Source organism: Elaeis guineensis, chromosome 9 (assembly GCF_000442705.2).
Source record: "Elaeis guineensis isolate ETL-2024a chromosome 9, EG11, whole genome shotgun sequence".
NCBI classification, from domain to species: Eukaryota; Viridiplantae; Streptophyta; class Magnoliopsida; order Arecales; family Arecaceae; genus Elaeis; species Elaeis guineensis.
Window position 1 is genome coordinate 7,500,096 of NC_026001.2, and position 23,712 is coordinate 7,523,807.

At 37.6% G+C, this 23,712-nt stretch overlaps 3 protein-coding genes across 5 annotated transcripts; all 3 read left to right on the forward strand.

The window, feature by feature from the left end:
- Positions 1-814: 814 nt before the first annotated feature.
- LOC105051837 (MLO-like protein 4) lies at positions 815-12,292 on the forward strand. 3 transcript variants are annotated; one of them, XR_012134256.1, is made up of 15 exons: positions 815-1,167; positions 1,260-1,317; positions 1,424-1,638; positions 1,716-1,832; positions 1,916-1,976; positions 2,942-3,033; positions 4,285-4,359; positions 6,045-6,130; positions 7,017-7,066; positions 7,160-7,200; positions 7,318-7,488; positions 7,573-7,608; positions 8,532-8,802; positions 9,810-9,870; positions 11,948-11,967. XR_012134256.1 is itself a non-coding variant. In XM_010932470.4 (15 exons), exons 1-15 carry the CDS (start codon positions 1,054-1,056, stop codon positions 12,209-12,211), a joined length of 1,509 nt encoding a protein of 502 aa, XP_010930772.1. In that variant the 5' UTR covers positions 818-1,053; the 3' UTR covers positions 12,212-12,292. The 3 variants fall into 3 exon arrangements, 1 of the variants encoding a protein (XP_010930772.1); XR_012134255.1 differs by lacking the exon at positions 11,948-11,967 and having other exon boundaries at positions 8,532-8,653; positions 8,735-8,802; positions 9,810-9,873; XM_010932470.4 differs by having other exon boundaries at positions 818-1,167; positions 8,735-8,802; positions 11,948-12,292.
- Positions 12,293-13,234: 942 nt separating this feature from the next.
- Positions 13,235-18,177, forward strand: LOC105051836 (nifU-like protein 2, chloroplastic). The gene is made up of 4 exons (XM_010932468.4): positions 13,235-13,650; positions 13,791-13,893; positions 15,291-15,601; positions 17,794-18,177. The coding sequence occupies exons 1-4, from the start codon at positions 13,528-13,530 to the stop codon at positions 17,980-17,982; spliced, it is 726 nt and encodes a 241-aa protein (XP_010930770.1). The 5' UTR covers positions 13,235-13,527; the 3' UTR covers positions 17,983-18,177.
- A 147-nt stretch (positions 18,178-18,324) lies between these two features.
- Positions 18,325-22,644, forward strand: LOC105051835 (uncharacterized). The gene is made up of 3 exons (XM_019852727.3): positions 18,325-19,288; positions 21,738-21,892; positions 22,205-22,644. The coding sequence occupies exons 1-3, from the start codon at positions 19,038-19,040 to the stop codon at positions 22,411-22,413; spliced, it is 615 nt and encodes a 204-aa protein (XP_019708286.2). The 5' UTR covers positions 18,325-19,037; the 3' UTR covers positions 22,414-22,644.
- Positions 22,645-23,712: the final 1,068 nt, after the last annotated feature.

Consider the following 23,712-nt stretch of genomic DNA (forward strand, 5'->3'; position numbering starts at 1 on the left):
AGCCTTGGTGCACCCTTGTTCTAAAATTTCGGTGTCACGTTCAAAAATCCGCACACAAAAAAGAAGAGGATCGAGAAAAATAATAAGAAGTAAAACGACTCGACTCGACCGACTTGCCTTGTCATGTTAATTAGATTCAGTGTTTGGACCAGGCAGCCAGGATAATTAATTAAGAAAAGGCAATAACCCATGATATTTTAAAATTTTAGAATACCAAAATTCAAGTAGAAAGCTAATTACCTTTTGATACTATGAAATTTCATAACCATGACGGTCCTCTTTAAGCCTCTGTAATTTAGTCCCTCCTTTCTTTTGGGCTTCTTCTACCTTGTAGGAGATATTCTAGAAGTTATCATGTTGCATCTTGGTATCATTTATTTGCTCATCCCTGGTTGATGAACTTGTTTGACATGTTTCTTAATGAATTTGGACCATTGCTTCAAGTGAATGCTGACGTGTGATATCTCGACTTTGATAGGGGCTAATCTACTCATATTTTTAATTTATTATTATTATTTTTTTCATCTTGTGTATGATTTTTAGTTTTTTCTATCAAAATTGACTATAAGGCGATAGTCCTAGGAGCATGAATCTTGGAAGAATCATTGCCCATTGACAAATAAAATATGTAATATCTAAATAAATAAATCATACCAAGCCAGATTATTTTGGTAATTTGTTGGGTCTGTGGTTTTTGGTGATCGGTTAGTTGGTCATGTAGCTGCTGCAAGATACGTGATTCTCCTCCTTGGTCCCCCCTTCCTACTTCCCCCAACATTTTATCACTTCCATGTGCTCTTCTTTTCTATATGTCTCACGCTTACTGAGTATACTTCCCCACGTGAAGAAGAAGGAAAGATCTCCCCCGTAAGTATACTCCCCCAGATCAAGAAGAAGGATAGATCTCCAATGTGATCGGAAAAGCGTACGAAATCGGCAAAAGATTAAAAAATTCCTCGCTTCTCCCGCCCACCGCCTCGTGCTGCTCCCAAATGGCACCCTTCTGTTCTTCAGCCGTTTCTCTATCTGGAAGGAGGAGCAGAGGAAGAAGGCATGGGCGAAGGACGGTCTCTGGCGGAGACCCCGACGTGGTCGGTGGCCACCGTCACCACCGCCATGGTCGCCGTCTGCTTCTTGGTCGAGCGCTGCATCTACCGCTTCGCCAAAGTACACACATACCTCTCTCTCTCCCCGTCTCCCTCACGAGACCCTCCGACTTGTGCTCTGTTTCTTGATTTCTTGTCATCTCCCGAATGCAGTGGTTGAAGAAGACAAAGAGGAAGGCGATGCTTGCCGCTCTCGAGAAGATTCGTGAAGGTTTCTATCCTTCCTTGGAGTTCTTGATTTCTAGTTTTTTTTATTTTTGTTTACTGATCCTTAGGTGTTTGTCTCTTTGTCTTTGGAAAAAAAACAAAAATCGAAGAGTTGATGTTGCTGGGGCTGATATCGTTGATGCTGAGCCAAACGGCTAGGTGGATCTCCGATATATGTGTTCCTTCGTCTCTTTTCAACAGCCGATTCGAAACCTGCACGGAGAGCGACTTCCAGGAACAGGCCGAGGGTTCTGATCCAGTTCCTTCGAATCGGACGAAGGTTGGGAGAAGGCTTCTTGAGGTGCCTCCTTATCATTGTGCTGAGGTGAGGAGGGTTTAGTAATGTAGGTTGTTGTTTGCTGGATTTCTTTGTATCTTGGTGTTGATGCTCTGTGGCTTCAGGATCATGAGCCATTTGTGTCCTTCGAAGGGCTTGAGCAGCTCCACCTCTTCGTTTTTATTCTTGGGATCACCCACGTGTTGTACAGCTTCGTCACGGTCGTTTTGTCTATGATCAAGGTATAGGTTCTTCATTCACCTATGGATATGACATATATGTTCCATATCATATTAGTTCTTGTTGGTTCTTTTTTTCTTAGCAGATCTACAGCTGGAGGAAATGGGAAAACCAAGTGCCCCCACCATCTACTGAGGATTTGCAAGGTTAGACTTTCTGATGTAAGAAAGGATTGCATTGACTTTGTTCTGTTATTTTTGGTCATTAAGATGGCAGACTTTTCTGACTTATGAGGACTTGATTTTCATACAGGAATACTCGATGCAATTCTATTGTGCCGTGTTATTTGGTGAAACTAATATCATAGACTTCCATATCTTGTTAACGTTGTGCATCATTTAGAGTTTTCTCTACTCATGGCAGCTTTGGCATCTGCTTGAGCAATTTGCTCTTGTGACATTATGGCAATATCTTGTTTTTCTATAATAATGTTGGTGGTGGGGTTGCGGGAAAGCAAAGCTTGGGTCAGGCCTCTCTTTTTTTCCTTGTTAAATAAGATTAAAGTAGTGCAGGATAGGTGGATAGGTGAGCGTGGGAGAATAGAGGCTATACTATTGAATCTTCGTTTCTTTTATCAATGATCTGATAAAGTTTATGTCATATAGTGAAAATATAGAAATACTGAAATGCCTCCATGTGAACCTGTCGTCTATGTCTTAATTATATGTCAAAATAAGTTTTTGATTCATCTTTCTTTTTCTTTTTGGAATAAAAAATAAAATAAATGGACTTTTGCTTAATGTGTTGTCTAGTTTTTTGTTTTCCTCTATTCTTATTATTATTTGGTATTTTGCCAATAGGCTCCATCAGTTCTTAGAAAAGGAACGATGTTTTGGATAGAAACCATCATTAAATTTTCAATAGATTTTTTGTGATATAGTTTCATAAGATACCCTTTTTTTTTTCTGTGATTTCCAATTCTTCAACCATTAAATGACAATTATAATGAACAATTATTTTGCAGCCTTTCTTTCATTACATGCTTTAGAAAAAAGTTTAAACCTTTTCTTCTATTTCGGTCCTTCGAAGTGTACCTTTATGTTAGATGCAAACATAAATTGTTGTATATTATTTAGTTATAGAACTTGATGTTTTCATTTTTAATCTGTAGCAAGGAGGGATAAAATGATGAAGAAGCAGTCCACTTTTGTTTTTCAGCGGACATCTCATCCATGGAGCAAGAACAAGTTTCTTATTTGGATGGTGAGGTGTCAATTTTGTCATGAAATATTGTTCAGGTTTTACTCAAAAAATCAAATTGATTTATTTTATAGAGAATTACTATTTCAACCTGAAATTTGAGGTAGGCAACAAACTTTTGCATAAATATTTGAAACGCAACATACTGACTATATTTTTAAAATATTGTATGTACTCATATTTTGGATGGTGGTTCTGAAATGAAATGTTATTTGGTTCTAGGTTAAAGTTTGTTGGCAGCACACATAATGTCTGATTTAGGTCATATGTTGAAGGATTAAAGGTGTAATACAACATCTGGCAATTCATGGGCTTATACAAGCGTTCAGCTTTTCTCCCAAGACCTTGGGGTTCACTTTGCATGTTCCATGCTCACAAAAATGCAGAACAATATGCTATGTGAACCTATACCTGTAAAGATGGCTTTTGCAAAACAAATACAAAATTTTATATTCTTTTTGAAAAATCATATAGATATTGTACTTAAGAATGATTACGACATTAAATTTTCATGTTCACTAACTGTTTTTGGACATAAAGAATTTTAAAGATTAAAGATAAAATATTAAAAAAGTTTCTGGAAAGTAACAGAGTTGCATGAATAATACATTTTCTAATAGGATAAAGATAGATTCCATCAGATCTATGTATATTAAGATTACTTGTTTATCAGGAACTTTAATTAAATAATATGAGGTGAAGATAATAATGCATGATAATTTAGCTATCAAGGCCAATAATGCTATGTGTCAATACTAAAAAGATCAGGAATATGCATATTGGAGAAGATTCTGTTTTATTCAGAAATTGCTGGATAAATCATGAATCCAAGAACATTCATCCCCTGAAGGGAATGAATATGAGAAGACAGAATTTGAAGGAAAAATTTGGACCAATTGTAATGTAATTTCAGATTTTAGAAGGCTCGCACTCATATCATGGATCAAACGCCAATAAATGATCTTTGAGGTGCACCACAACATCTTGTCCGAGTGCCCATTGTTTATTAGTTCTTCTGTTCGTTTGATGAAATAATATATGTCCACAGTAGATGTTGAGTAATTGAAAAAAATAGATGGGCTTCTCTGCTACCAGTGGTCAGGCTTTACAATAGATAGAGACTGCTCTGCCTGTTCTAGTCACTCATTACAAGGATATTCAGTTACTTTGAGTCATGTCTTTTTTTTTAAAACTTAGCTTACCGTCATTCAATATTAACATGTCGCTGACTTTGAATCATTATAATGCTTGTAGCTTTGTTTCATGAGGCAATTTAAGGGCTCTTTAGCTAAGTCAGATTACATGGCATTACGTTTGGGTTTCATCAGTGTAAGTATTTAACTTTCTCTGACATTATGCACTCAACTATTCTTTTCATGTCCTGATATATTTGCTAATAAAACTGTCGATCTGTATATCTGTTTTGTAGGGCTTACCAGTATGTTGGTAGCCTCACCCCTTTCTTTCATTTAATTTAGAGAAAGTTTAAAGGAACTAAATTCTGTGTGTAGACAATAGACACAAAGAAGCCTTTGCTATTTATAATTTTCATTGAAAACTGTCCTCTGTGTGTGCTTAAGAATTAAGTGTTAACTGTACATTTAAGTGTAATTGGTGCGTCGCAATGTCAGATATGTGCAGTTTATTTTTGCCCCATTGATTGACATATTATGTATTGCAGCCTGAATAGGAATTGCTCTAAATTTTGCTTTATGTTATTTAATCTTTTCCTATGCCTTAATCCTGCCATGAGACTTTGGGTCACATTTTGATGTCTGGAAACCAGTTTGAACCAGCTTAATTTCTAGGACTGATTTTTCAGCTTCAAAAGTTGTACTTCCTGCTTAAAATGGATGTAGATTCATGGTTATGTTTTGAAATTGAAGCTAACTTGTTGGCTTTTTATATGACTGGTGTCTTTATTTCAACTACATGGATTTATAACTTGAACTTGACTTGGTGCTGAAAGGGATGTTCTTAATGTTGAAGGAGAAGAGAATTTGCTCTTGTTTGGATATTGTTAAGAGGTAGTTGAACGAGATATCGTTATGCTCCTAAGTTCTTATTCTTGGAAACTAAATTTTTTAATGGGGTTTCCAAATGATGAGAGTATTGAAGTACAGTGTGTGAGACATTGGGTTATCAAGATTCTCAGTTTATGAAATGTTTGAGATGGTGAAGCCTGAAGTACAAGAGGATGGTGATTCACTAGCATGTGTCTAAATCTTTTGAGTTTGCTATACTTTGAGCTTGCCATGGCTCAATAAGAACTTTTAGAACTTTCTGCTCTTTCTCTTGAACATTTAATGGTGGCAGGAGTTCATAAACATAGAAGAGAATAAGGATCAAAATGACAACTGGAGCAAATCACATCACAAACAACCCAAAAAAATCACATCACAGCTTATTTTGGTCTGTTCAGAGTTTTTCCCTCCATTTTGTGTAGAATGGATATTGTGATCTATGTTATGTGCACTCAGTTTTGTATGTGGGTGTGCGTATGTATCTAGATGTTGAATCCTTTCAGTGTCCGAACATTTAATCTTATGAAGCTCTGTTCTATTGTCCTACCAATGTCCATGTTTAACTGGCAGGTGCAGGTGCCTTAGGCTAATTCAAAGTGTTTGGGTAACATAGATTATGATGCCACTTAGTCCTGACTTTTGAAAAGCGAAGGGAGCCACATGGATCAATTCTAGTCCACACAATCCTATATATTTTTAATGCAAGTCTATATGTATGTGCATTTTTTCATATACTGTTCTAATTTCTACTACAAACAATGCAGGCTGTATTATTTAAATTTCATAATTCTTTAAGAAAAGCAGTTAAAACTGAAAACAACCTCTTGTCCTATTGTCCTTATGCAAGTGATATTGATTTTTTGCATGGCTAGGGTTGCTAGACATCACCTCTCTACTGTAGTATGGGTTGCATTGCTATAATGAAAAATTGTTTTCAAGATCTTTGGTGCTTATTTATCACAATCGGTTGAGCAGTGCCTTTGTTTTCAGAATCACAAATTGCCATCTTCTTATGATTTCCATAAATACATGGTGCGGAGCATGGAAGATGAGTTTCATCGGAGTGTTGGCATCAGGTACATGCATGTCTAGAATTGATGTATTTGCTTGGAAAGGTTAGGTCCTGTTGCCACTAGGAAGCTTCTCCAAGGTTAGGTCCTGTTGCTACTAGGACGCTTCATTATATTTTTGCCATAAGTGTTCTTTTAACACAGTCGTTTGTTGATTTACTTGTTTCATGTTTGGCAGAATTAAATGCCAACATTTAGAGTAAATGCAGCATGTACAAATTCCCTATAATGTTGGGGATTTTAGCATTACAATTGATAATTTTTATGCATCAACTAGTCGACAAGCCATCTGTGACATGTCCATCAAGTTTCAGTTAATATTTCTCTCTCCCAGTCAGGCTTTTGTTAGGTTCATGAATGAGGAAATTTCTACTTGGCAATGTTTAGGTTGATTTATCATTAAATTATATACTTTGATCTACATTTTGACCATTTTGCAAACAAATATCAGTGTTATAAGGAAAAAAATCGTCTTTTCGAGTAAAGAGGCATTAATATGGTCTTTCCACATCAATGCAGTTTTGCAAGAAAGAATATTATTATGTTATTTAGCAGTATGACATGGCCATGGCATCATGGAACAAAAGTTTATATATTCTTCTGCACTACTTTTATTCACCTATCTCTTTGCCAAAACTAAATTCCTTAACCTACTTTTTCTTTGCATTCATAGTTGGCGTGCAAAATTCCACTTAATATCATTTTCAAATTTGCACCTTTCATACCCTTTGTTTACACATTATTTTATGGCTGGTTTCTTGGATTTATATTTATTATGACAACCATTTATGTATTTCTACTATCAGAAAATATCTATTGCTAATAAATTTAATAAATTTTTACTTATTTTTCATGTGGCTGCTGAATCACTTGCCTTTCATCGATGTTGCAGCTGGCCTCTTTGGGTGTATGCAATATTGTGCATTTTTGTAAATATTCATGGTAAGTTTAGTAACTCATGAAAAAGAAGAAAAATCTTATGGGTTGCAGGGCCGGTATGTTTTACAATTGCTCATTTCCTTTTTAATATTGTAGGAATCAATATCTACTTCTGGTTGTCCTTTGTTCCTGCCATGGTAAGCATTTTGTGCTTCCATTCACTTCTAGTTAAAGTGTATTTTTCCTCTCATCTATTATCCCCCAAAAGCATGGTTTTATTTTCCATGTAATGTTTTTCTCAACATGTACGAAAGGTGGTCATGCTGGTGGGCACCAAGCTTCAACATGTTGTTGCGCAATTAGCTCTGGAGTTCATTGAGGCAACTGGTCCATTTGTTGGTACACAACTGAAGCCGCGTGATGATCTTTTTTGGTTTGGAAAACCAGAACTCCTTTTGTGGTTGATACAGTTCATATCCTTTCAGGTGATGCTAATATTTCTTCACAGAATTGCTAATTCACATGACTTTGTTCCCAACGTATTCTGATATTTTTCTTATTTCTTTCAGAATGCTTTTGAGATGGCAGCATTTATTTGGTCCCTGGTAAGGTGGTCTCACTATTTATCCTATGGTATCAAATATGATACATGACTGCATAATAAATATATTACAAGTGATGCAGGATGCTGGTTTACCTCCACGACGGAAAATCTTCCATGCTGCTGTTGATATCATACATCATAATGTTAATTGTAATTGTAGATGTTCATAAAAACCTTGTTTCATTGTGTTTTATGGTAATGCTGAAGATTTTTGAAGAAATTATGCTATGTGCGTCATATATCTAGTGATCTTGGTTGGAGGTTGGAACCAGTTGAAACCAGCATATTCATGAACATGGACTTTTGATGCAATAAATTCCTTTCCAAGATTGGAACTATCTTAGTTGGATGTCTGAGGCTTTTCAAAGACTTGGATGTGATTTGATAAAAGTAGGAAGTACCAATTATCATCAATCAGTTCCAAGTAGAATTGACGATCATATTTTGCATCAAATTTTGGCATGTGCATGTGCAAATTAATGTACTGTAGGTATGCTTTTCAGTTGCAGATTGTTTTAAACAACTTATATGAGGAGTTTGTGATACAACTTTGATTCCTATAGGCAAATCTTATGTCCTCAATAATTCATATGGACCTGAACTCAAAGTTTACTAAATAAAGTGAAAACTGCCAATATGAGATTTTATACAAGAATTTAAACAATTTTAGCATTAAAAAGTTATCATAATAGCTTAAGACTGCTAAGTACTACATGCAATATGAACAAGGATAGATGGTCCAACAGTCAAGACTTTCTATTCATACACCTCTTTGAAAACTAGTTTGTGCACTCCCTGTTACAACCGTGATATGGTTGATCCATATCTGTGCTACATGGATGCAATAGGTAGGAAAAATTGTAGAGGCTAGTTCTCTTCCTGCTTTTTCTTTTCTTAGTCATGCATAATTAACATCTGCAACAGTCGTGCAGTGACATTAATTTCTTCATGCCTCACAAGGAGCAACATCAGAGATTTTACAACTTTCAGATTGAACCTTTTGTTTTTATCTACAACATATACATAAGTCATACTGGTGTTAATAAGTAAGGTGTACCCATATAATTATCTTAGTGTTGAGCACATTATAGCTCCCTTGTTTTGATTATAGATCTTGCTTTCTGCAGTGGGAACTAAGTGCACAGGCCTGTTTCATGAAGAACTATTACATGGTCGTTGTTCGCTTGGTCTCTGGGTATGTTGTGTTATAAAAATATGCTTTGTAAAGTAGAAATAAGTGTTTGGATCTATGATGTATTTCATGCATATGATGTTAGGTATATAAATTTATTACAGATGCATCACTAGCTATTGAAATGATAGTAGTTATTTACTTGCCCAGGAAGTTATTCTTTGCCCTTTGTTATTCTTCATTCCCCTGTTTTATCTCAAAAGTTCAAACTGAACATATTTTATTTTCTTTTTTCATACATGTTCAAACAAAAATACATATTTTCTGTAATGCTTCTTATTTCAAATACCATGGTGGTCCGCGTCAAAACCTGCCTGCAAACTAATCAAGGAACCTTTTGATCTCTTTTATAAGATGTCATGATTCTGGCTCATTCTATTATAGAATTTGGTTTTGATTTTCGCACACACTCAACACAATACAGTGTTTTTACAGAAGTCTGTGGAAACAACCAGTCGATCATAATTTTTAATGATGAATATTGTCATCATTGTCGTCGTCATCATCATCATATAGTTGATCATAATTTTTGACAATGAATATAGTTTAAAATGTGTCCTTTGCTTCCTTGGTTAACAGATGGTATAGAACTTCATGCTTGCTTTCATACTAATCTGTCCAGTCAAACTCGTGAATAAACACTGGTAGAGTCCAATACATATGAACCTTAGTCTAACATGAAAGAGAAATTTAGTGGGGAAACCCAAGGGGATATCATGACATGAAGGCTCAAGCAACCTGAGTTTTGAAAATCAAGAGGGTGGCCTAGGGCATGATCAACTCACACGGTAGGTGGTTAGCTCTGAAAGGCATGAAAACTGCTCCACAAAATGACCTACAAATAGAAAAAGGAAGAGAGCGCAATGATGACTGATTGTGGGGTGATAATAGAAAAGGGAATTTTAACAACATGATAATAGTTTTCTTTTTCTTTTTAGTTCTGCAAGTTTTGGTTTAGCAGAATTGCTTGAATATTTGCTTGCCACCTAAATTTTGCTTTGGGATTTCAGGCTCCTAGTCCAGTTTTGGTGCAGCTACAGCACACTGCCCCTTAATGTCATCATCACTCAGGTTTGGACAAACTTTAAGTTTCATAATTTATATACTTGCTTCCTTATTTTTATGTTTGTTGTGAACAAATATTACTACTCATGGTATGTCAAAGTAAACATAAGAAAGAAAGTATACTTTAGAGGTTAAGCCATGGCGCAACAGTAAGGTTGTTTTCCAGGTCATAAGTTCAAAATATGGAAACAGCCTCTCCAAACAAGGGGACAAGGCTGTGTATATTCGACCCTTCCTAGACCCTGCAATAGTGGGAACCTTGTACGCTAGGCCCTTTACATCAAAGTGAACCTATGGTTTATAAACATGGTTTTGCCTATGCTTAAAAGTGGCAGTAATCCCAAGTTGCTTGATATCGCCATGTTAAGAGCAAGAGCCACATCAGGGCCCTCTCTAATTTTTTTTTTAAATTATACAAATTTAACTTCATCTTGATTCTTTTAATTATGACCAGAACTGGTGAAAGCTTATTCCATTGATTTGATCACTTATTAAATCCTGTTTTGCTGATGACATAATCACCAGTACCCCATCACATCAAAATTTACCTAGAACCATGGTATGGCATATTGGTTGGTACAAGTGCATACCACCGGTAGCAAACTAGTATATGGTATGAGGAGCATAGTATCGGTATGCCTGGTGCATACCAACATTGTATTAGGATGGTATCTATATGGGTTTCAATATTGAGATGGCAAACCTTGCTAAGAGTCCTTTTCACTGAAATATAAGAAGAAAATGTCAGTGAATGCACCCTTCTTATTGGACTACGGAGTGTGTATGCAAGGAAAGCTTCAGGGTTTTCCAGGTATGCCTAGACACATGATGCCTTATATGCATGTGCACTGACCTTTGGGTGGTTCAAGTATCTCCCAACAGTTGATCAAATTAAATTGTTTATTCTGTTATCAAAAAAACTTGATTTTTTGTTTACCACCTGATGCATTGGCATTAAGTTTCCAGGACATCTGCATTTTAGTGTGTAGATGGTTTGGAATTTGGAAATTGTTGATGAATGGTGGGGTTCATTGAGTAAAATATTCCACTACATAATTTTTTTTCGATGCAACCCGCCACATAATGTTTACTACAAGAAGTTACTTGGTGATGCCTTCTGGATGTTAATGTGATAACCCTACAAATGCGATTTGTACAGACTCGGACCACATATATTCACAAAAAGATGAAAATTACACAAGATAACATATCATGATGTATATAAAAAGAACATATCAGAAATTTCTAACTCCATCAAACTCAAGGTAGATAACAGCAAGATTGTTCACGAAGATACAAGCTGACCATGCTAGCATTAGACTCACCTCAGTAGAGTTTCCGTGGCAGGTGTAGTTTGATAGTTCACGCATAAGAGCTTCATAGGTTTGAGAAAACCCAGAACAGATTCTGAAGAGGTCCCAAAGGTGCAAACAGCAACTTAAAGGTATGACAAGCAAAGGATGGGCTCAGATAAGTGGAAAAACAGGAATGAAAGACCAAAAAGGGACCAACAAACTAGTGAGACAGAATTCTCAATGCCAGAACTAATTGTAACTGCCTACTGAACAATGGGGAAGGAGATCAACTGAATGAAATGAGGCTCATAATGATATAAGACCCCTAGTTAAAGAGAGGTGACCTTCAATGAAGCGGTTGATTTGATTGCATAAATGGTCCCACTAAAGTGTACCATGGAGGATCCAAGATGATTTCTATCAAGAAAAACATTCATAATCTACATTTAGGGTATCAAGAGTCTTGATGGAATAATGATTCAGAAAGAACTTTGAGCAGTAAAAACAAACAAAATCTGCAGAGTACACTGATTAACTTAGTAAAGATCGACAGAATGTGCATTAATTGCCTAGATATTTTTTGGTGTGATTACTTTGGACTCCAATTTGTTCTGAGCATGTAATATAATTTCTGCAGCTTGTATGCTATTTCAAATGCGTGAATATAGGTAAACATTATACTTTTTCACGCTACAAAGCTGATATTTAATGCTGGTACAGAAAGCTGACATCATCTAGTCTCTTTTTTTTTTTCCCTCCTTTTTTAATTTTATTTTCTTTGACTGTAGATTGGATCCAAATTTCAGAAATCTTTGCTTGCTGAGAGTGTTAGAGAGTCACTTCATAGTTGGTGCAGAAGAGTCAAACTGAAGTCTAAACACGAACAGATGCTTTCTCGACTTGGAACCACTACATCAACTTGTTCATTGGAATCAACCATAGATGAAACGGATGAAACAATTACAGTTGGATCTGGCACTTTATCTCGAAGCAGTTCCAAAACCTCATTCGAGGAGCTCCATACAATTATGATGGATGAGCAGAAGGCATGAGATAATCTCATGACTCTGGTTGGAAAACTTCCTGATTATACTTAATAATCTCATGCCTCTGGTTGGAAAACTTCCTGATTATACTTAACGCCATCAAGCCATTCTTCTGATTTATTCAAAAACATATTTCCACAGCAGTGCAAGAACTGGAAAGCAAACGGGTGATTGATGCCACTGTTGCTCTTGATATGCAATTCTTTATGCTGGATACGTGGGAGAGATTTGGCGAGTCGTTAGCTTATTCGACAGTGTTGCTTTTTGTCCTCTTCCATGCGTATGCATCAGCTCGCTAAAAGGGCAATGGTTCATTTGAGAGAACATTTTAAATGAACTGACACCAAGGGTGACGAGTAACCGACTGAAATAGCTATATATATGCTTACCGAACAGACTTGCTTAATTGCTTGGGACAGGGAGATAGCTAGCTAATTCATTGGACTAATATTTGTACGTAATTGCATTTGTTCTGCATGCACTTATGGTTAAAGTGCGTACTGGGGAACGGACCAGACAGAAAATGATCATCGAAGACCAAGAGCCTTTTTTTTGGGGGGGGGGGGCGGGGGGAGCAATAAGAGCCAGCAATAACATTTTCAATCAGGTGTTCGTTAAACCTAAAAGAAAAGAAAGGAAAAATGCGTCATATGGAAAAGAGATGACATTGCCAGGGAAGCTGTTGTCTGCTTGTGGGGTACTGCAATTCATGAAGTTCATCGTCGGCAAGATTCGGCTTCCTAAGGTGGGTACCGTGAATATATGAAATGAAGCGTTCCTGCTCCTCGATAAGCGGACGAAAGCAGCGAACCTTCGCATGTAGAAAGCCCGTGAAAAAAGAGGCAGTTCCGCGTTCAACAGAATGGGGCGGAGAACCAGGGTCAATTTCAGGAGTTCTAATCTGTCCTGTAGTTAGGGTCAAGGCAGCTGGGCTAGATAACTATTAGATTTTGCTTTCCTTTCTTTCTTTTTTTTTTTTTTTGCCCCCCTGGCCAAATAGAATAAGAAACAAGCACCTAGAGGAGGGGAGTGCCAAATAGAACGAAGAAGCACCTAGCGGACGGGCTGATGGGTGTAGCGACGGCAGGGAAATAATCGGGTTGGGCCGCATTGCAGTCAGTACAAAATGTCGTTTTCGGCTTATTAAACTGGAGGCCCAGTCTGAGCCACCAGTCCACCAGGGATCTCACCTCACCCCCCAAACCCCCAACTCCCGTTTGGCGTTCTCCCATCTGGTTGGAAAAAAGCCTTTCTGCCACGGGAGGTGGAGATCAAGAGACTTGAACCGGGCGATTTCCTTTCACAGTTTCATCCAGCCAGCGATGCAATCGGTCGTGTTGCATCCTTCTCCTTCTTGCTGCCGGGCTCAGCAGTCCCCTGAAGCCTCTTCTTCTTCTTCTTCTTCTACTTCCGTTATCTTCCCTTCCCGCCCTCTCTCTTTCAAGGTATCTTATTTCTTTTCCCATCCTCTTCTCTCTCTCTCTTCAATTTTATCAGTTCTGGTTTCTGATTCCAAGGGGAATGTCTGGTAATCTCTTTGAGTTAATTTAATTGTGTCTTGCTGTAATTTTTCTATAAATCGCAGGATTCGGGCTTCAGGGGAACGACGATTCCGATCGCCCGATGTGGGTTCGGTGGTTCTTCTTCCCTCCCTCTTCCGATGGTTTCCCGATCCCCAGGATGGCATGGTAGGCCTTTGTCTTTGATTATTGCGTTTTTATTCGTCTTGCATGCTGGGGAATTGGGATGTTTCTGCCTTTTCTTTCCCCTGATTCTATAAAGACCAGAATCTCTTGTCAAGATTCAATTTTTTACAAGATGGACTGGATGATTTTTGATGTGGGCATCGGAAACACACTTATTATAGTTTTTCAGGAGATATGAGAGAGGATTTCTTGTCATAGTTCAGTTCTTATAAGCAGTTAGATGTCATACATTTGGACACTCCAAATTTTGGGTTGTGTTGCATACTTGGACACTTGGGACTTTTTGGACACTCCTTGACACTTACATATCATATTAAATGTATATTTTGTGACTTCTATATGAAAGCTATCAAGTATAACATAAAAACAGCAAACAATTTTATTGAATTTTATGAGAGTTAGGAGTATAGGTCTATCTAGTTTGTTATTTGTTATATACATGCATGGATGTATATTTACACATGCATGTATAATATATAGATATTCCCATGTTGTATTCTTCTAGACACGTAAAAACTTGATACCTTTGTCATGTGTCCAAGTAACATGGCATACATTATATTTCTTTTAAACTGTAAATCAGTATATTACACTGAACATTTTTTCCCCGACCATATATTTTTTAAAAAAATTGTTTTCTCATCATGAAACCACTAAAACATCCAACAGTCCAAAAACTTTAGTATGCTTGAATTGACATCTGATGGTGTTCTTTGACTTACTATCTATATATTTATAGCTTTCTTGGTTCTGATTGATTTCTAATTTTTTATGATTTTTATCTGAAGCTGCCAACATTGGACTTGGAACCATTGAAACTGAAGTGATTTGGTACATGAAACTGAAACTAAAACTGAGCTTTCAAGCAAGCAGTTTCCTCTTAGCACACTATTAAACTGCAGCTATGGTTCCATTGAGGTCACTGTGGCTGTTGGTACTCCATTTCTTTTGAAGTTTCAGTATAGGCTACAAACAGAGGGCAGTGCAATGGTAAGGTTAATCCATTGTGCCTGGTTGTTACATATTCCAAACACAGAAACAACCTCTCTACATACGAGGGTATGGCTGCATATGTTTGATCCCCACTCCCAAAAGACCCCGTAGTGGCAAGGGGCTCGTGCACTGAGATGCCTTCTAGTATAGGCTAGAAAGAATGTTTATGGTTCTATGATTTTGTAAGACTATAGTATACTAGTTTTCTCGTTTTCGCTGGATAAATTTGTGATGTCAGTTTCTTCTTTATCTCCTTGCTGCAGTGTATAGGCTAGAAAGAATGTTTATGGTTCTATGATTTTGTTAAACTGTTATAGTATACTAGTTTTCTCATTTTCCCTGGATAAATTTGTGATGTCAGTTTTTTCTTTATCTCCTTGCTGCAGTGGTCAGAGCTATTGCTACTCCAGATCCAGTAGTGGAACTGCCACTGACTGCAGAAAATGTTGAGTCAGTTTTAGATGAAGTGCGACCATACCTTATTGCAGATGGAGGAAATGTGGCACTACATGAGATTGATGGAAATGTTGTAAGGTTGAAACTACAAGGAGCATGTGGATCCTGTCCAAGTTCTGTAATGACAATGAAGATGGGCATTGAACGCCGCTTAATGGAGAAAATTCCAGAAATAGTTGCAGTTGAACCCATCACTGATGAGGAAACAGGGCTCGAGCTGAATGCCGAAAATATTGAGATGGTAACCATTCACATAGTAGCAGTTCTTTCTTTGCAACTATTTTTTTTCAAATGTTTAACTGCCTTCTATAATCTATAGTTTTCTTTCTTGTTCTTTCAATCTATGGTTGTGGTGCAGTAACCTTTTTTTCCCTCTAGTGGTTGGAGGATTGCTCTACTTTTGTTTTTTTCTTAGCTCATCCCACTTTTGCTTCCGGTGGGCCCCATTATTCTATTGCCACCACTTACTAGGATTCTATTAGGTTTGTCTTAATTTTTTCATTTTTTGAAAATTAAACACTGCTTGAAGTATGGAATGCCAAACTGCTCCGAACTAGGCAGTTCGAGGCATGGCAAGCGGTACCAATGGCTAATCGATGTGGTTCGGGCATTCGGTTCGGAACATTGATAGAATCAGAGAGAGAGAGAAGGAAAGAGAGGAAAAGAGAGAGAGATAGGAGAGGAGAGAAAGAGATGGAAAGGCCGACAGTAGCTTGCCGAGGCCTCCCTGGTTCCATGGTCCTCCGTAAGAGAGATTAGAGAGAGAGATAGAGAAAAAGGAGGAGAGAGGGGAAGATGGTGGGAAGGCCGTGAGTGGCCGTCGGACGGTGGAAATTCACCTCCGGCTTCATTGTGAAGCGGATGAAAAAAAAATGATGAAACAAGGGCGATCCGCCCCTGTTTCGAAATCACGGATGGGATGGGTGGATTTCCACCATCCGACGGCCACCGGCGGCCTCCCAATCCCCTTGCCCTCACTCCTCTCCTCTCTCTCCCCCCTTCTCTATCTCTCTGTGCTCTCAACTTCTCTCGTGAAGGACTGCTGAGGGCAGAGCCCAAAAGGCCTCGGCGGCCTCAACGGCCCTTCGATGGCCATCGCTGGTGTTTTCGCTGGCCTTTCTTTCTCTCTCTCTCTTTCTCTCTCTTTTCCTCTCTGGTTTATCCCTCACTTCCATGTCGGTTTGGATCTGATATGGTCTGGTACGGGGGTGTGCCGACTCATACCGCCGGCAGGCCGATACGGGGTCCATTTCCAAGTCGGCGATCCTTGGCTTAAATGTTATGATAAATTGAAATTATTAATTAATCAGTTGTCAGTGAATAATCATTTTCATGCAAGATTTTTCGTTCAACTACTTTTAGTTACATCTGACTAGCATGATTGCACCCTTATCATTTGACGCATGGCCACCACCCCATGTGGGTCCTCCATGTCAGCAAGATGATATGGGTTTGGGTTTTGTTATAAGTGAGTGAATCGAGCATCAGTCAAGCTCCATATCAGCTATATATGAACCTACAAAATTCAAGTTGTACGTTATAAATTGAACCTAACAAAGCCAAGGTGTTTAAGAGTCCTCATCAGGAAAAAAAGGTCTTCAGACATACATTTGCTATGTATCAAGTACTCGTGCTAGTTAGCTTGATGCATACTGATTGGTATTCTTGGCACTCATTGACAATATCCATTCCTACTTGTCAAATGCTCTCCACTCCAAAATTGAAGAAAAGATTAATTCACAGAATCGTATAAGTGAACCAAATGTGTCCAACAGAGCTTATCAAACAAATGTATCCAATAAAAGCTATAACAACATATTCTCATCCGCCAGTAGTCCCCTTGTTACTCCAAATGCAATAAATGACCTCGATAACAAATATGATTGAGCCCTCACCCTTGGCAAAAGCAAATTGAAAAGCAGGGTTGAATGTCAAGATGTGCATGTTTACACGAAATTAATATGTTTACATCAAATGAATAAGTTTTGATTACAAACCTCTTGCTAGACCTAGATAATCACTCCATCACAAGGCATGGCATTAGTCTTTCCAATATAGTTGTGTGTCATGGGTTGTCATCCACATCAATTTTAAAGTGATCTAGTCATTATGATATTTGATATAATGAAGACTCATCTTCCCCGGTAATCTTGCACATGTATTATCCCCCCAATTCTTTTGTTCCTGTCCTTTTTTAAAATAGAATGTGATCATTGTGTATATCATAAGTTACATTTGATGCTGACAGAAAGGTTCATTCATAGTCTTTACCTGCATCAAAGTCCTTGAGACTAGACTTAAGCCATATGATGTTCTTCATTCATCCACCTTAAGTCCTAGGAGCCTGCATGATAAATTGCTCTTTTGTTATTCTTGTATCAATTAATTATGTGGAACCTAAAATGCTAATGCTCATCTTTGATCCCCTGCCAGGTCCTTGATGAGATTAGGCCATACCTCAGTGGAACTGGTGGTGGTGAGCTTGAGCTCATCAGCATTGAGGAGCCAATTGTGAAAATTAGACTTTCAGGTCCTGCCGCTGGGGTCATGACTGTTCGAGTGGCAGTGACACAGAAGCTTCGAGAAAAGATTCCTTCCATAGCAGCAGTTCAACTCTTATGATACCCGAGAAAAGATCCCTGCAAATGCGTTAAGTTCAGCTCTTAAAATACTTGAGAAAGATCCCATTGCAGCAGTTAGCTCTTAAAATAAATACCTGGCTGGGAAAAACCACCTTTTTATATATGATATTGTGACCTTATGCGTTAAATATTTTTATAGATAATCATTTTGCCTAGTGCAGAAATTTTGCAATAATTCATGATCTTACTGTTTCATGGAAATCTATGTACTCGCTGCAATTTCCTTTGGAAAGAAAATGTTATAGGAAGATATACGCGCCAACTTTAAAATGTCAGTCTTGGCATTCCATTTCCCAAGTGAGGCATATTTCTCTGAGATCTATGAACATGGAATGCTAGAGCCAATTGCAGCGGTCTAAATGTCAAGTGGCATGGAATGGTCTAAATTATTGGACCCACCTTATCTTTTGTTCATCTATTCTTTTTGGGTAATGTTGTTCTTTTATTTTTAACGAAGCTTTTTGTTTTTTGTCGATGAGTTTTTTGTTCATTACTGAGCAGCACGATGACCAAGCTTCTCTAAGTTGATTAAACTTTGGCATATTTGGATAAATAATTTTACGTCATATGTTTATGAGCAAAACCAGTTGTTGAAGTCATTCAAAGTGCAGTGGAACTAATCCAGTCCAAGCTACGTGGCTTGTTCAAAATCAAACTCTCATCTGGATGCATGAGAAGAAATACACAGAACAAAACTTATGGCTCAGATTTCATTCTTTTTCTTCCCTGCCATTTTCCTACTTCACTCTTTTTTTAGGCTGATGAGCTTTACTCCATGAAACATAACATCAGGTGGCAATAAACAACTCTTCCAACTTTTTTTTTAAAAATCCTAATTTGCAGCCAAAACCAGGGAGCAGGTTCATCAGGGGGTTCAAGCTTTTCCAGAGAAGCATCATTACTGTGTGTCACAGCATCATCATCTGAGCCAACAACAATACCTTTTTGCTTGGTACACTGGCTCTCAATTCTCATCAGTCTAAAATCATTCTAATTTCTTGCAAATTTGTTTACATAGTCCATAGCACACCCACTATGGTTTCAAAAACGGGTATGAACTGCTCGTTTGGACAGAACCCGTTAACCCGATACACTCGAACGGCTGCTGGTTCGCACGAACGGGCGGCTTCGTTTTTTACAAAATTACCAATCCAATTGGGGGTTATGGATTGGGGCTTTCCATCGATCCTCGTATCCACGCTTCAGGTGAACCGACTGTCTTCCTCGACGCACCTCCGCCCGCCGGATCTCCATCTCCCGCGGCGACCGCCGTCCTCCGAAACCAGGTACATCTCTCTCTCTCTCTCTCTCTCTCTCTCTCTCTCTCTCTTCCCTACGTTTAACGTTTTGTCGTCGGATAACTTCTTCCTTCTTACTTGTTTAGGGCAAGGGATTTTTCAGGAAAGATGAATAACCCACTAGTCTGATTTTGATTGGCATGATTTTTAGCCCAATTAAGAATAATGAAAGTATAAGAAGAGTGAACCGCAAGTGATGATCTGAGAAGGGTGTCAGATAGGCGCACTAGAGAGAGAGAATTACTGGATGGAACAAGAAATAGTAATGAACTTGATCAATGTGTGAATTTTGTGCACAAGATTGGGGTTTGCTATATCATTCTGCATGTCGAGATGGTGTTCCATCGTGAATTCAGGGCCTACAACTGACTATCAGTCAGTTGTACTGGCTGATGTTATCTTTTGTAAGATAACTGGAATCGTCTACTGGCTTCACTTGTTCAAACAAGAGAAGGAAAAGTACCCGATTAGTGACATCCATGTTTGTAATGTCATAGACATATAAGTTCTGACTTTCAAAGAAGATGACGGCATTGACGTTGTTGAGGCATGTACGATGCTGAAGTTATGGCCTGAGAGATAACGCATGCAGGAGTTAAATGGGAAAAAAAGTATTTGCGTCCCAAGGAGAAGAAAGAAAACGTGTTTGGTTTGCATTAGAAAACCATGTCATAAACAAAGAATTCCACATCGTTCCAAGTATACCCTGTTGTTAGGGATGAGGGACTGGTTAAGCGGGAGATGATGACGAACAATAAGGGGAAAGACTAGGAGAGGAATTTTCTAATATAAACGGTAGGGACTTGAGAGTGTGATTACATAATAGTTGTTTTGGTGAGCAGTGAATTAATGTAGTGGCATTGGTGCACATTTGTTGATCACTTATCAATAATATGTGATTCAAGTATATCCTTCTAGGTTCTATCGGAAGCGGGAATCAAAATATGATCCTAATCAAACTTGATGATCAAGAGATACCATGGTGTAATTATGTCATCAAACTAATAATCTACTATATATAATTATCGAATTCGAAACATAGAAGAAAAAATAGCTAGTAGAATTAGAGTGGGCTAGATGAAGTGAGAGATGATCTTTGGGATGTTAGAACTGAGGATGTTGAAATGAACGTGTGGCAAATCTAACAAAGAGCAAGGAATGATTAGATTAGTGGAGCTATATGAATTTCAGTGGTTAATGAATGATTGTCTGATGAAATTCAGTAAATCTCAAAGCTGAAAGCAGATAGTTTGGACTAGAGCTGCTGATTATTTTTCATGTACTCTTGGACATGTTTATTAAGACTAATGATGATCCTCTTCATTTGTAGCATGAAATTTCTACCAAGGGTGTTTCACCTGCTTCAAACTCTGTAAGCAACTCACTCGTGTGCTCACTTCTTAAGCACTTCCTTATTATAATTCTTTCTTGGAGATTTGCTTCTCCATATCCCCAACTAAAGCCACCCTTATTCTAGGTAATTGAGTTCCGTTTTTTGCTTGATAGAGCTTTACTCCTATGCAATCATGGATAAGTATATGTACTAAAGTCCATTCTTTATAGTCGTCTTAGATTGGTTGCTGGAGCCCATCCCTCTCAAGGAACTCATGTTGTTCAAATCATTAGTAGAGACCTGTAGACCACTTTTATTTTTCAAAATATTGTCAAAGGTGGTACCGCCTGAGTTCCAAAGCTGCTTGGACATGTGTTTGGGACCTGGATGTGCACTTGGATGCTTAAGGCCTCCTACCGCTTGAGCAACATCGTTTGATTGCGGCCTGCTAGTTAAAGGTAGTCCAATAAGTTTATCAATGTCATACAAATAATGATGGATTGCTTTCTTTTTCCCACATTTCCGCTCATAAGAATAGACTCAACAAAGAAATATAGGAGTGCAGAAATGGAAGTTGGGAAGCTATACGTAAAAATTATTTGTGGGAATTCACTTTTCTTTAGTAAATATGGCTTTTTAATAATTTATGAATAATTTAGAGAGAAGTGCAAGAAAATTGTATAAGCTAAAATGTGTATCCATTCATCCAAACACTTGACCCATTTATGAAATCATCAGATCATAACCTTCCATCACACTCCTTCCGCCCCATGGTGAACCTACGATTCATCAGATATTCTTTTCCCTTTTTGAGTATTTGATAGGTTAATGATATTGTTTTTTCTTGTCAATATATGTTTTATTGTTCTTGTAAATAGTAATTGTCGAAGTTTCCCGATTATGCTGTCGGGAAGCTAAGGAAGCTTCTTTTATTGGAAGGAAACATGGAATCTCTATTGCGGGCTGGTGAAGTAAAGGTTTGATGGTTGAAATATCTTTTTATTGGTCATATCATTTCTATAGTTTCATTTCATATTATGTTATTTGCATATATTTCTAAGCATAGTGTGATTTATTAGATTAATTCCTAGTTTTTCCTTTTAGTAGGTACATGTCTGCATATGAGAATGTTGTCGGTGGGAAGCTTAAGCTGAAAGGAAAAAGATTAGATGTCAAGGCAGGTGGGGTAAAGAAGAAAAAGAAGCACAGGCATCATTATGATCATGAGTCACAAATTGAAAAACATGAGAATCCAGCTGGTTCGCTGTTAATGTACAGTACCATTTTCATTATTTTTTTAAGGAAAACTAATATATTTTTCCCTGTTCATAATTTACTTAAGGCTTCTTATGTGAGCCCAAATATTTCAAGAACAATACTGGAATTCCAGGCCCATATCAAATATGGATGCATTTCCACTCTTACACTTCATGAAGCCCAATGATTTGCCAAACTACTATTGCTTAATTAATGCCTTTGCCAAATGACTTGATGACATTTTCCCCATATTTGCGACTTTCCAGGTTGAAGTACTGGAATATCAACTGATCCTACTGAAGACATAAATGAAGCCGACATGTTTGGGGATGGACATCCATCTGCTCATGATGACCACATCACACCAGCTGAGAGACGGTATCTTGAACAGAGGGAAAAGATTGATATGCATATGCTGGCAAAAAATCCAAGTAAATCACATCGCAACCAGATTCAGGACTTGAATCAGTATCTGGCAAATCTCAGTGAGCATTATGACATTCCCAAAGTGGGTCCTGGTTAGCTTAATGAACCAATACTGAAAGCAAACTGGCCCACCTTCGGAATTCTGTTGTGCATTGTGGGTGGTGGTGTTTCATTTGTCCACTTGTATTGAGACCTTTGAATAGATCCCATTTATGTTTTGAAGACAGACCATGCCTATCTGGGATGTCAGTTTTAATGTTTGTTGATCACTGCACAGATGTTTAATGGCCTTTACTAGTTTTGATTACGATAGATTTCCTTTTGCAAATCATTCTAAAAATTTATTTCAAATTTTATCATATGGTTGCTTCAACTTGATTATCTGTTATTTTATATCATTACCTTTATTCAGGTCATCAGTATCAGGTTGAGCTTCTGCTTGGAACTGTGTCATGGAACCGGTGCTAATTATTTGGCAATTGGCGCTTGCTATCTTTGCAGCAGCAGTTATTAAGAAGTAATCAAGTAGATATCGAAAAACAGTGTTTATCAGGCCTTGGGACTGCTTTATCACTGTAGAATTATTGCATTGATGCTCAAATGTTTTTAATACGAAGCTCATATTAAAAAGGTTGTATGGAATATTTATCCGACAGTGGCCATTTTTGATGGCACCTACACAAGCTAGAGATCTGATCCAGATACTTGGAAGAGCTAGACTTGTATATATCAAAGGGGTTGTAATTGTGGTTTTGCATTTACTTTGCTTTTTTTTTTTTTTTCCTCAAATGTGATCTCGTTCATGTGCAGCTGAAGACGATGTGGTGATTTGGTCATTAAAATGCATTTATACTCCTTTGATCCTGTTAAAAGTGAAACTGAAGGCTAATGTGATATTTTGGTTGTTAAAATGCTTCATTTGTCATCTCTTTTAATATGCACAGTTGACTTGCAAAATTTTCAGTTTAATTCTTAATTGAATGTAAGCAAGACCAGAAGTTTAATTACCTAGAACGAGTTATGATCTCCAGCTGGAGCATGGTAAGCGCATGCTATTTTGTTGTTGTCAAACAAAATGAATATTTTGGAATAAAATCCTCTTATGGAATACAGCTCTATTCTTGCAGGATGGTTGGCAACAAAATGATTACTCCTGGTTATTTATATCTTTGCAAAAGGATGTAATGACTAATGGGATAATGTTAGAGGCAAAGATTGTATAAATGCATTATCTTAGTAGCATCTACAGATGCAAAATAATCTTTCAAATTACTATTTCATGTTATTGAATAATGATATAAAATAGTGATCAAAAGGGGTAGCACCATAATGAGATAAGAACATCATGAAATAAATCATGATCATTTCTTGGGCCAGGAAGAGATCATATCAATCC

What these genes read in the sequence shown, in the direction of transcription:
- LOC105051836 (XM_010932468.4), top strand. Translation starts at nt 13,528, where the DNA reads ATGCAATCGGTCGTGTTGCATCCTTCTCCTTCTTGCTGCCGGGCTCAG. An exon ending in CCCGCCCTCTCTCTTTCAAG is followed by an intron (nt 13,651 to 13,790) that starts GTATCTTATTTC and finishes TATAAATCGCAG; the next exon opens with GATTCGGGCTTCAGGGGAAC. An exon ending in CCGATCCCCAGGATGGCATG is followed by an intron (nt 13,894 to 15,290) that starts GTAGGCCTTTGT and finishes TCCTTGCTGCAG; the next exon opens with TGGTCAGAGCTATTGCTACT.
- LOC105051835 (XM_019852727.3), top strand. Translation starts at nt 19,038, where the DNA reads ATGGTTTCAAAAACGGGTATGAACTGCTCGTTTGGACAGAACCCGTTA. An exon ending in CCGCCGTCCTCCGAAACCAG is followed by an intron (nt 19,289 to 21,737) that starts GTACATCTCTCT and finishes TTTTCCTTTTAG; the next exon opens with TAGGTACATGTCTGCATATG. An exon ending in AAAACATGAGAATCCAGCTG is followed by an intron (nt 21,893 to 22,204) that starts GTTCGCTGTTAA and finishes ACATAAATGAAG; the next exon opens with CCGACATGTTTGGGGATGGA.
- LOC105051837 (XM_010932470.4), top strand. Translation starts at nt 1,054, where the DNA reads ATGGGCGAAGGACGGTCTCTGGCGGAGACCCCGACGTGGTCGGTGGCC. An exon ending in TACAGTTCATATCCTTTCAG is followed by an intron (nt 7,489 to 7,572) that starts GTGATGCTAATA and finishes TATTTCTTTCAG; the next exon opens with AATGCTTTTGAGATGGCAGC. An exon ending in GTTGTTCGCTTGGTCTCTGG is followed by an intron (nt 8,803 to 9,809) that starts GTATGTTGTGTT and finishes TTGGGATTTCAG; the next exon opens with GCTCCTAGTCCAGTTTTGGT.